Genomic DNA, 12,574 nt, shown 5'->3' with positions numbered 1-12,574 from the left:
TTAGCATCCAAATATTGCCTTATAGTTCAACATCCCCTACAAAAGGTCATGTAATTAAAAAAAAAAAAAAATACCGCAAGCGGCTCATGAAAATTGCTGGCGCATCCTTTTGACAACTTGCATGCACCCAGCGTGTTTTGATTCTTTTCAACTTTCCCCCGAATATTCCTTGAAAATTTCACCTTCAGAGAACATTAACCTTAATTGTAGCAGCAGTCACAGTAGTAGTAGTATTAGTAGTAGTAGCAGTAGTAGTAGTAGTAATACTAGTAGTTGTATTATTATGATTATTCTTAATACTAACTGTAGTAGCACTAGTACTATTAGCAGTGGTATTATGCCCATATTCCCTTTATTTCACTTGAGTATAATTATCAAGTAGCCCCGAAAAATTCAAGTTAATTAAATAAGCCGTTGCTATGGTATTGCTGATGAGCCCTTTTGATAACTTGTCTACCCACGTTGTGTTTTAATTTAGTTAAACTTTCGTCTCAGCATTTTCTAAAATTTTCAGCTTAAGGATTTGTAGCAGGTGTAATCGAAGTAGTAGTTGAAATAGTAGTAGAAGTAATAGTAGCAATAGTAGTTGTAGTATTATTAGTAATAGTGTGCACATATTGCTTATCAGCCAATTGATCTTCCCCCTAAGAATTATCTGAAAGTTCCAACTTAATGCCATAATCCATTTTTGAGATACACCCCTTTGAAAACATATGTTCACAAAATGTGTTTTGATTCAGTTCCACTTTCCCCTCAATGTTCTATTAAATTTTCACCTTCATACTCTTAGCCTTATTAGTTCTAGTAGGATAGCAGTTGTAGCACTAGGAGTAGTAGTAGTTGTATTAGTACTAGTAATAACAATAGTAGAAGTAGTAGTAGCAGCAGTAGTAGTATGCAGATATTGCCTTTTGGTCAGTTGAACTTCCCCTTCATGAAACCTTAGAAAGTTCAGTTTGATACGGTAAGGTTCTTCTATGACACTGCTGATAGGACCTTTATGAAAGGCCTATTTAACGTTTTGATTACGGTCTAATATACCATCAGCATTTATCTAAATTTTCACCTCAATATCCTTTGTCTTAGCAGTAGTCGCTACTAAAACAGTTGTTGTAGTAGCAAATGCCGTGGTGATAGTAGTAGCAGGAGTGGCAGTAGTAGTAGTAGTAGTAGCATTAGAAGTAGTAGCAGTAGTAGTAGTAGTAGTAGTAGTAGTAGTATTAGTAGTAGTATCAGTAGTAGTATTAGTCGTAGTAGTAGTAGTAGTAGTAGTAGTAGTAGTAGTAGTAGTAGTAGTAGTAGTAGTAGTAGTAGTAGTAGTAGTAGTAGTAGTAGTAGTAGTAGTAGCAGTAGTTGTAGTAGTAGTAACAGTAGTAGTAGTAGTAGTAGTAGTAGTAGTAGTAGTGATAGTAGTAGTAGCAGTAGTAACAACAGTAGCAGTAGTAGTAGTAGTAGTAGTAGTAGTAGTAGTAGTAGTAGTAGTAGTAGTAGTAGTAGTAGTAGTAGTAGTAGTAGTAGTAGTAGTAGTAGTAGTAGTAGTAGTAGTAGTAGTAGTAGTAGTAGTAGTAGTAGTAGTAGTAGTAGGAGGAGTAGTATTAGCAGTAGCAGTAATAGCAGTAATAGTAGTAGCAGCAGTAGTCGCAGTAGCAGCAGTAGTAGTAACAGCGTGATGCCTTTCACGTATGCCTTTTTGGTCAATTGATCATCCCCCTGAAAGTTGCAATTTAAGACCGTTAGTCATCCCTGACTTACGCCCTTTTGTGAAACTTAAAACGAACAGAAATTATTCCGTATATGAAAAGTTTTGTCCCCTCCTCAACGCCTCGCTCTTTAAGCTAAATTTTTTCATTGTTTCAAAAAGTTAAGTTGTGAAAAAGAGCCAAACTTTCACGTAAAGAGCGAGACGTTAAAGAGGGGACATCTCCTTTCATATACGGAATAATTTCTGTTCGTTTTAAGTTTTAATGTCGCTTCTTACTTTCAGTTAAAAGACTTCTTTTTTTATTTAATTTCTGAACGTTTTTGAACTAATGCAGGTTTTGATTTTCGCTCACCGCGCACGAACAATTAGAATATACATATCAATTTTGCCTATTTTGGCTAGATGGCTTTATCAAAATTATTCCGTATATGAAACGGGCTGTCCATTCCTAAGTGCCTCGCTCTTTACGTTTTTTATTGTTTAAAAAGTAGAGCTGTGAGAAAGAGTAAAATTGTTGCGTAAAGAACGATGCGCTGAGGAGCGCTGAGCCTTTCATATACGGAATAATTTCTGTTCGTTTTAATTTTTAATGTGGCTCCTTACTTTCAGTCAAAAATCTTTTTTTTATTTAGTTTTTGAACGAAAATTAAATCAATGCAGATTTTGAATTTGGCTTACCGTGCAAGAATAATTAAAACAAAATTTGCATATTAATTTACTTTTTTGACTAAAAGGCTATCTCAAAATTTAGATCTGACGATTATGAGAAAAACAAGAGCTAAGAGCTCATTTGGCACTTGTGACGACGCTGGAAGATTCTAAGAATCAGTAGATTGATTCAAAAGGAAAATCAGAGGCTTAATGCCAGTCAGAATCAAACAGTTCGTGGTAACGAACTGTAGTAAGGAGCGACCCGGCTCAATAGTAACCAAAACTCTAAAAAATGGAATTTTGGTACCAATAGCTACATCAAAAGTATTGCATTTAATGCTGATTTTAAATATATAAGTTTCGTCAAGTTTAGTCTTACCCATCAAAAGTTACGAGCCTGAGAAAATTTGCGTTATTTTATAAAATAGGGGGAAACACCCCCTAAAAGCCATATAACCTTAACGAAAGTCACACCATCAGATTCAGCGTATCAGAGAACCCTACTGTAGAAGTTTCAAGCTCCTATCTACAAAAATGTGGAATTTTATATTTTTTGCCAGAAGGCAGATCACGGATGCGTGTTTATTTGTTTGTTGTTTTTTTTCCCAGAAATGATCGTATCGACCCAGTTGTCCTAGAATAGTGCGAGAGGGCTCATTCTAACGGAAATGAAAAGTTCTAGTGCCATTTTTCGGTGACCAAAAAATTGGAGGGCACCTAGGCCCCCCCCACGCTAATTATTTTACCAAAGTCAATGGATCAAAATTCTGAGATAGCCATTTTATTTAGCGTAGTCGAAAAACCTTATAACTATGTCTTTGGGGACGACTTACTCCCCCACAGTCCCCGTGGGAGGGGTTACAAGTTCAAAACTTCGACCAGTGCTTACATATAGTAATGGTTATTGGGAAGTGTACAGGCGTTTTCAGGATGACTTTTTGGTTGGAGGCAGGGGTTGAGAAGAGGGGGATATGCTGGGGGAACTTTCCACGGAGGAATTTGTCATGGGGGAAGAAAATTTCCATGAAGGGAGCGCAGGATTTACTAGAATTACTTAAAAAAAACAATGAAAAAATAAATATGAAAAAGTTTTTGTTTCAGCAGGAAGTAAGCAGCAGCATTAAAGCTTAAAACGAACAGAATGTATTACCCATATGAGGGGCTCACCTCCTCCTAATACCTCGCTCTTTACGCTAAAGTATTTTTAGTAATTTCAACTATTTATTCTGCGGCTTTTGTGATTCAGGGGTCATTCTTAATGAATTGAGACAAAATTTAAGCTTTAGTGTAAAGAGCGAGGTACTGACGAGGGGGCGAACCCCCTCATATATGTAATAAAAACATGAGAATACAAAAGTTCTTTACTTAAGCTAATTTATAAGTTACGTATATCTTTTACTTATAAAAACATTCGTAAAAAAATAAAAGTTCTAGTTGCCTTTTTAATTAACCGAAATTCGGAGGGCAACTAGGCTTCCTCTCCCGCTCTTTTTTTTTCTCAAAATCATTCGATCAAAATTATGAGAAAGCCATTTAGCCAAAAAAAAAAAAATAAATATACAAATTTCGTTTTAATTATTCCTCTGCGGAGAGCCAAAATCAAAACATGCATTGATTCAAAAACGTTCAGAAATTAAATAAAAAAACAAGTTTTTTAAATGAAAGTAAGGGGCGACATTAAAACTTAAAACGAATAGAAATTACTCCGTGCATGAAAGGGGCTTTTCCTTCTCAACGCCCCGCTCTTTACGCTAAAGTTTTTTACTGTTTTAAAATGTAGAGTTAAGAGAAAAAGTCAAACTTTAGCGTAAAGAGCGGGGCGTTGAGAAGGAAAAGCCCCTTTCATATACGGAGTAATTTCTGTTCGTTCTAAGTTTTAATGTCGCTCCTTACTTTCATTTAAAAAACTTGTTTTTTTTTTAATTTTAAATAAGAGTTCTAAGCCATGAGGTCCATCTAAATAGCAAAATTCATTAAGATCCGATCACCGACTCGTAAGTTATAGATTACCTAATTTTTCTAATTTTTGCTCCCCCTTCAGGCCCCTAGATCAGGAAAACGACTTTATCAAGTCAATTTGTGCAGCTCCCTGACAAGTCTACCAGTTTTCATCGTCCTAGCACTTTCAGAAGCACCAAACTCGCCAAAGCACTGAAACCCACCCTCCCCCAAAGAGAGTGGATCCAGTAGGGTTACGTCAATCACGTATCTACGACATTTGCTTATTCTACTAACCAAGTTTCATCCCAATTTCTCCACTCTAAGCGTTTCCCAAGATTTCCAGTTTCTTCCTCCAACTCACCCCAATGTCAACAGATCTGGTTGGGATTTGAAATAAGAGCTCTAAGACATGAGTTCCTTCTAAATATCAAATTTCATTAAGATTTGGTCATCTGTTCTTAAGTTAAAAATATCTAAATTTTTCTATTTTTTTCCAAATTAACACCCTCCCCAGCTCCTCCACAGAGAACGGATCCGTTCCATATGTCAATCACGTATCTATAACTTGTACTTATTTTTTCCATCAAGTTTCATTCCGATCTCTCCACTGAAAGCGTTTTCCAAGATTTCTGTTTCCCCCCTCCAATCCTCCATGTCCCCGGATCCAATTCGATCTGAAAATTGAGCACTTGAGATATAAGATCCTTCTACATATCAAGTTTCATCAAGATCCAATCACCCATTCGTAAGATAAAGATACCTCAATTTTCACGTTTCCCAAAAATTCTGGTTTCCCCCTCCCAACTCCTCCCAATGTTACAGGATCTGGTTGGGATTTAAAATAAGAGTCCTAAGCACAAGATCCTTCTAAATATCAAATATCATTAAGATCTGATCAGAGATCTTCGATTAAGATTACGAAGTTAGTTCGTAAGTTACAAATACCTCACTTTTTCTAATTTTTCCGAATTATCCCCCTCCAAACTCCACCAAAGAGAGCGGATCCGATCCGGTTATGTCATTCACGTATCTTGGACTTGTTCTTGTTCTTCCCACAAAGTTTCATCCCGATATCTCCGCTTTAAGCGTTTCCCAAGATTTCCGGTCCCCAACCCCAAATGACGCTGGATCCGGTCGGGATTTAAAATAGGAGATTTGAGTTACGAGGTTCTTCTAAATATGAAATTTAGTAAGATCCGATCACTCCTTCGTAAGTTAAAAATATCTCGTTTTTCTAATTTTTCAGAATCAACCCTCCCCCCAACTCTCCCAAATAGAGCAGATCCGTTCCAGTTAAGTCAATCCCGTATCTAGGACTTCTGCTTATTTTTTCCACCAAGTTTCATCCTGATGCCTCCACTTTAAGCGTTTTCCAAGATTTCAGGCTCCCCCCAACATAATGTCACCGGATTTGGTCGGGATTTAAAATAAGAGTTTTAAGACACGATATCCTTCTAGATATCAAATTTCATAAAGGTCCAATCACCCGTTCGTAAGTTGAAAATACCTCCTTTTTTTCTGATTTTTCCGAATTAACCGTCCCTTCACTCCCCCTCCGCCAGTTGGTTGAATTAGGGAAACAACAATTCATAATTTAATCTTGTCTGGTTCATGATATACCTGCCAATTTTCATCGTCCTAGCTTACCTGGAAGTACCTAAACTAGCAAAACCGGGACCGACATACCGACCGACAGAATTTGCGATCGCTGTATGTCACTTGGTAGATACCAAGTGCCATAAAAAGGGGCGGGCGAATAGACACGCATCCTTGATCTTTCTTCTGGTAAAAAATTCAAATTTCACACCTTTGCATATAGGAGCTTGAAACCTCTACAGTAGAATTCTCAGATATGCTTAATGTGATTATGTGATTTTTCATGACTTTCAAGATTCTATGACTTTTAGGGGGTAGTTTCCCCCTTTTTCAAAAATAAGGCAAATAGTCTCAGGCTTGAAAATTTTGATGGGTAAGGCGAAGCTTGATGAAATTTGTATATTTACAATTAGCATAAAAATCTTGATTCTTTTGATGCATCTCTTGGTATTGAAACTCTGTTTGTTTTTCTACAGTTTTGGTTTCTATTCATCCGGATTGCTCCTTCACCCCCTTTCATGGAAATTCTTTTTTCAAATGAAAAACTCTTTCAAAGAAAAAACTTCCAACGTGACCTCCTCCCCTCAGCACCATCACCAGAAAAAATATCCCTGAAAACGGTCGTATACTTCCCAATAACCAATACTATATTTGTATAGGTAAAGTTCATAACTTGAAGCCCTTCTCCCGGGAACTGTGGGGAATTAAGTCGTCCTCAAAAACATAGTTATTAGATTTTTAGACAATGCTAAACAAAATGGATATCTCAAAATTTGGATCGGGTGACTTTGGGAAAAAATGAGCATGGGAAAGGGCTTAGTTGCCGTCCGATTGTTTTGGTTACTTAAAAAGGGAACTAGAACTTTAATGTTCGTTCAAATGAGTCCTCTTGCAACATTCTAAGACCACTGGGTTGATACGATCACTCCTAGGAAAAAAACAACAACAAATAAACACGCATCCGTGATCTTTCCCTCGTTTTTGTCGGTAGAAGCTTGAAACCTCTTCAGTTCGGTTTTATAATACGCTGAATCTGATGTTTCGTTTTCATTAAGATTCTATGACTTTTAGGGTGTTTCCCCCATTTTTTGAAAATGAGGCAAATTTTCTCAGGCACTTTTGATAGATAAGACTAAACTTGATGAAACTTATATATCTAAAATCAACATTAAAATCTGATTCTTTGGATGTGTCAGTTGATATCAAAATTCTGTATTTTAGAGCTTCGATTACTATTGAGCCGGGCTGCTCCTTACTTATAGTTTGTTACCACGAACTGTTTGATAGGAGAAGAAGAATAATTTTTTAACTTTTTGCACATCGAGCTATTGCATATTACTGAGCAAATCCTTTTTACTCATAGGTGATGGATGCGAAATTGCACAAATCGAAGACATGTATACCGAGTTCATGAGACTGAAAATAATAAATATTTCAAATCGTAATTTTGGAGCTTATTTATGTGTTGCTAGAAACTCGCCAAGGAAGTCCAATGGAGCGATAAAGCTTTATGGTAAGAAGATTATTCTTTTCAATTTGAGGGTGTTAGGTGTGAGTATAATAAAAGAAATTCCAAATTGATTTGAGAAAATAATCTCCAAGGAAGTCGCTTAGAATTCTCATCTATGATCTTATTCCTATAGTAGTTCTCATAGATATTGCGTGATAAATAAATTGACAGACAGGTACATATTTTTGTATATATTTCAATTTCTTTTAATTTTTGTGTGCGCGTGTTTTGCTTGTTGGCAAGTAAGAGCACAGGATTTTAGTTTGGGAGAAGGGGACCAGTAAACAAAAGAAGAGGCAGTGTTGCACTTCTTAGACACAGTGTGGAACTTATTGTTTGTCTATCTGAGGCAACGCTCTAGAGCTGCCTATAGTAAAGAGCCATAAGGCTTCAATTTAGTCTTAATATTTATTTATCATTTTATTTTCCCAGAAATACTTCATGTGGAGGGGATCGCTGCATAAACTTTTGAGGGGGCTCATTTTAATGGAAATTGAAAGTTTTAGTTCCTTTTTTAAGAGTCAAAAGTGATGAAAGGACAATCAGCCCCTCTCTCATGCTGTTTTCCCCCAAATACAATCAAACCTTTGCGATGGCCGTTTTGTTCAAAATAGTGAAAAACTAGATTAACTAAGCCTCAAGGGTTGAAATAGCCCCAAGCCCCAGGGCTGTAAATTATGCAAGTCAACATGTAAACCTGTAAGATATTTTTAAGGAAAAGAGGGCACTCTCAAAAAGCAAGATTTATTATTAAGAAAAGGGGCATGTGATCCTGGTTCTCAAGCAAGGGAAACTTTGTCGAAACGTCGAGAGGGATGTAAAAAGCAGTCAAAATATAGTACATGCACCCTGGTAAGTCTAAAGAATGTGTCAGCAATATTTAAGGGACGATTGAAAAGTTAAGGTTAAAATTTAGCTTAAATTAGAGTTAAACTAAAACCTTTCAGGGGGGCTGAGGGGATGAGGGGATGTTCAAGGGTGATCAAAGGGCAGCCAGCCAATCGGGGAAAGGGTGAATTTTTAATTCTTGATGTGTCAAAAATTGCTAGGTATATTAAGGTGGATATTCATTGAATGCACTTAAGGGTATTTTAAACTAAAATCAAAAGACACAATGTACCTCCCATTAATTGAAAAGGCTCAACTGCAATATATTGGAACGGCTGAGGGTGTTAAATTGAAACTCTTAGGGCATGTTTAGAGGGTTTTATAAAAGTGGCTAGAGGGCAACCAGATTCCATCCCGCGCTTTTTTAGGATCCCTTTCTCAACAGACAACCGATCATATTTTTGAAATAGCCATCTTATTCCAAAAGCCTAAAGATCAAATAATTATGACTCTTGGTATGGCATTAACTACAATAGCCCATGGGACAAATGTTGTAAGTTATACAAATTGCCCCTTTGTTTATATATATATGAGTAAAAATGCAATTGAATATTCAAGTAAAACTTGTAACGAACCAAAATAACTTCAAGCAGAAATTGGACTACTGCCCTCTTCCCTCTCCCTTAAGAGTTCCAAAGTATTTTGCGTCATTTGCGGTTTACTGAAAACAAACTGCATAATTTTCATTTTACCATATAACTATTTTACCATATCATTTTACCATATACTATACATTTTACCATATAACCATAAATTTTCATACAACTTTGAAAAATAAACAAAACCTGAAGTAAATAAAACAAACTAGAATTGCTGAGTTTCCACAGATGTTATATATTAAATATTCAGTATATTTTCATTAGTTCTTTCCAGTCATCTTAATTATTATAATGGTTTATTTTTCATTTGTCGTCATATTGGTATCTGTTATCTCTGTGTTTGATCTTACAATTTATTTTAATATATGTTTGCCTTGGAAAATTAATAATTTCTGTTCGTTTCGAGTTTGAATTATTATGCAACTTTTTTCTGGTGGTCTTTAGTTTGATATAGTTCTTTACTGAACTTTGGAAAACTTCTTTTTCGGAATTTTTTTATTTTTTATTAATGGAATAAGATATAAACTGTGTAATGTCATGAGCAAAAATTTAATTAGATTTTAATAGAATATTCTGCCACTTCCCGCGCTAACATAGGTACTAAACACTTGGACTTTTATTTTAGTGTATAGCATCCCACCGGGAAGCAGAAGATACAATTTAATTTTCATATTAACCTTCAATAAACCTTAATTTAAAGCAGCCATTACATCTTATAGAATTTAACTAAAACTGTCTTGTAAAATTTAAAAATAAAGTTTATTTTCGGACCAACGTTGAAAAGTTAAAACCCAGAAGTCGATGAAAAAAGAGAAAAAAGTGACAGAATCTGAACTTGACTGAGAGCTCCTGCTGGTGGTCCAGCGTAGAGAGAGATGCGACTCTTCACCTCCATTCTGATCGGTCCTGCGCAAGCGTGACTGCTTCTTAGAGATCAGTACCGATCATGGAGAGGTACTGGGTAAGGCTGTTCCTCTATCTGAACCGGGGTCTTCTATGGTAGCGCTTCCATTCATATTTGGGGGGGGGGTCAAAATTGAAAAGTGTGCTGGTATGCGAATTAAGTTTCCGAACCACCGTTGGGCTCTTACGGCGAGCTGACGAGGATAATGGTCTGATCTGTTAGTGTCAGCAGTCGGGTACTTGAGACGAGGTCGTACCACTTGATCCCTTCGATTCTTCTTAAGAAGTTTATTTGGACCAAGATGTATGGCATCAAGAACAGAAGCAGCCACCGGCCAAGTTTCAGTGCCGTAGAGAAGGACTTGAATTACAGTCGTGTTGTAAATCCACATTTTTGTTTTTCGGCTGATGATGGGCTTTCACCAAGCGAAATGGCATAATCAAGCCATAATAAAAGCAGTTTTGGTGATGCATTACTGGACTTCCATTCCAATTGAGCCCTTATTCGAGACGGCAGATACAAGGTAAGTAAACGACTTGACAACTTCAATAGTGTGCGCTAGTACGTTGAATGGTGGTGAGTTGGCGGAATTACCTGCCGGGTCAATGATCATTATTCTTGTTTTCTGCCAGCTAATATGTAGTCCCACTTTCAGGGCTTCTACCGATAGTGTATTGAGGGCTGCCTCTAGTTCAGCTGCAGAAGTGCATATTAGGGCAATATTATCGGTGGAGTCGCAATCGGCTAGGACTCTATCGCCATATTTAAGTCCAAGTTGGAACCAATTCGTTGTTCGATCCATGGCATAATCAATTACTGCGTTGAAAAGTTCAGGAGCAACAACACTACCTTGCTTTACAGCAGTATCTATAGGGGGCTTTGGTGACCATTAACCTGGATGGCATTATCTTTACCAGTGTTGAGTGCCTTGAACAAGTGGCAGTATTTGTGAGGGATACCCGTTCATTTTAATATCAGCCAAAGGGACTCATGGTCGATCCGGTCAAAAGCTGCTTTAGAGTCAACAGAGACAATATATGCTGTACACTGGAACTCACGGGCTTTCTTGATGAAAGCCCGTGAGTTCAAGGATAGCTCACGGAAAATCTGCTTAGTCGTGGATCCGTTGGGAATGAAACCTGCTTTTTAAATCCGGTGGCACTTACGGATGAACTGGATACTTCTATCAAGGAACGTCATGGCAAATAAATTTCCAGGCGCTGACAGGAGGGTGATTCTTCTCTAATTCAAACAATCCGTACGGCTACCTTTGCGCTTCGATAGATGAAGGATTATCCCTTCTCGCCATTCTTCAGTTATCAATTCGGTTGACCTGACGAGGGACAAAAGTATGTGCAGCCAAAGTATCATTCCCAGGTCCTCCGAAATTTAGCAGCTCAATGGTGATCCCACAGGCTCCTGGTGACTTGTTGTTTTCATTCTCCGTAGGGCATTTTGAATCTCTTCTGCCTAAGTAGGATTAGACTATGGTAGATTTTTTCAAGTTGTTTGCTGAGTGGATGCAATAAGGTTGGGATCAACGTTAATTCTTTCGGCGTTTAGTAGTTTTTCGAAGTGCTCCTTCCATCGAACAAGTTTCATTTTTTCATCTTTTTGTTTTTCGCCGGAGACGAATATAAATGTGCCTATCTTTGGTAGTTTCCCATCGCTAAAGTTTCTGAAAAGCTTGAAAAGCGACATGATGTCACCTTTTCGTGCCGCTTCTTCTAGATCTTCACCCTTTTTAATCAACAAATTTCTGTTTATCATGGTGAATAACTTCGTTTCAGATCCCGTTCAGCCGAATGCAGAAGGGCGTATCTCTGGCCAGCCGCGCTTTCCGGTACAGTCTAATGATTTGCAGTGCTTCTTGTGATAGCCAGAACTTCTTTGAATACATCTTGCAACGGACGGTATTAGTGGAGTGGCAACCTCTAGTGTATCCTTTTTATGTGTCAGCCAGAGATTTTCTGGGCCAACAAAGGTATTCAGGCACTCAAACCTATTCTGAATGTAAACGAAGCACTTTTGGCGGAAAGCCTAATACTTTTAGGGGAAGATCCATTTCATTGATAGAACGTGATAGTCTAACGCAGTTCACACCATCGTGGAAGTCATTGGCTGGCTCAAGGCATTCTCTTGCAAAAGCTATCACAAATAAGAGATTGACAAACTTTTTCGAAAAAAACTTATACACTAGTATCAATCGTTTAGAATTAGAGGAAAATTTCCAATAGCGTTTCTACTGATGACTCAGAAATGATGCCAGTGTAGTACAATGGGTGGCACCTGCCAATCTCTGGTCTAAACAATCATTCCTAAGGCATTTTAAAATATTTTTATTGTTAAAAATCATGCTTTAAATAATTGGTTCGTGTTTTTGCAAGCCAACCCTCCGTGATGTCCTAGATGGTGATTTCTATCCTATACAACTTTTTACCTGGCTTACAGCAACCCCTCTAGTAGTCCTAATCGTTTCTAAAGCATTCTCAGATATTTTCCTGTTAAAAATATGCTTTATTTGACTTTTTTCTTAGACATAACAGTAGCCTACTAAAGCGAAATTGCTTTTTTTTTCATTTTTATGTTCCAACCAGGGTTGTCGACTTTTTACCAAAAGTAGCATTATTGAAGTGGAATTGCTTTTGTTTATTTTTTTCATTCTCATGTTCAAACCAGGGTTGGTATCCGGATTCGTATCCATTACGCTTCCACTGCCTCAAGTGTTGTTTCAGTTTTAGCTCTGTGTGGAATCTAGATAAACACATTGGATAATAACAGTG

At 37.3% G+C, this 12,574-nt stretch overlaps 1 protein-coding gene across 1 annotated transcript in view; it reads left to right on the top strand.

Moving 5' to 3' along the window:
* The first annotated feature begins 7,257 nt into the window (after positions 1 to 7,257).
* LOC136028337 (lachesin-like) overlaps positions 7,258 to 12,574 on the top strand; it is a 185,324-nt gene continuing 180,007 nt past the window's right edge. Inside the window, exon 1 of the mRNA XM_065706118.1 lies at positions 7,258 to 7,403. Coding sequence (XP_065562190.1) covers positions 7,286 to 7,403 — 118 coding nt within the window. The 5' untranslated portion in view covers positions 7,258 to 7,285. The remainder of the gene's footprint in view (positions 7,404 to 12,574) is intronic.

This window comes from Artemia franciscana, chromosome 6 (genome assembly GCF_032884065.1).
Source record: "Artemia franciscana chromosome 6, ASM3288406v1, whole genome shotgun sequence".
NCBI lineage: Eukaryota > Metazoa > Arthropoda > Branchiopoda > Anostraca > Artemiidae > Artemia > Artemia franciscana.
The sequence above is the reverse complement of the archived record's forward strand: the minus strand, read 5'-3'. Positions and strand labels throughout refer to the sequence as shown.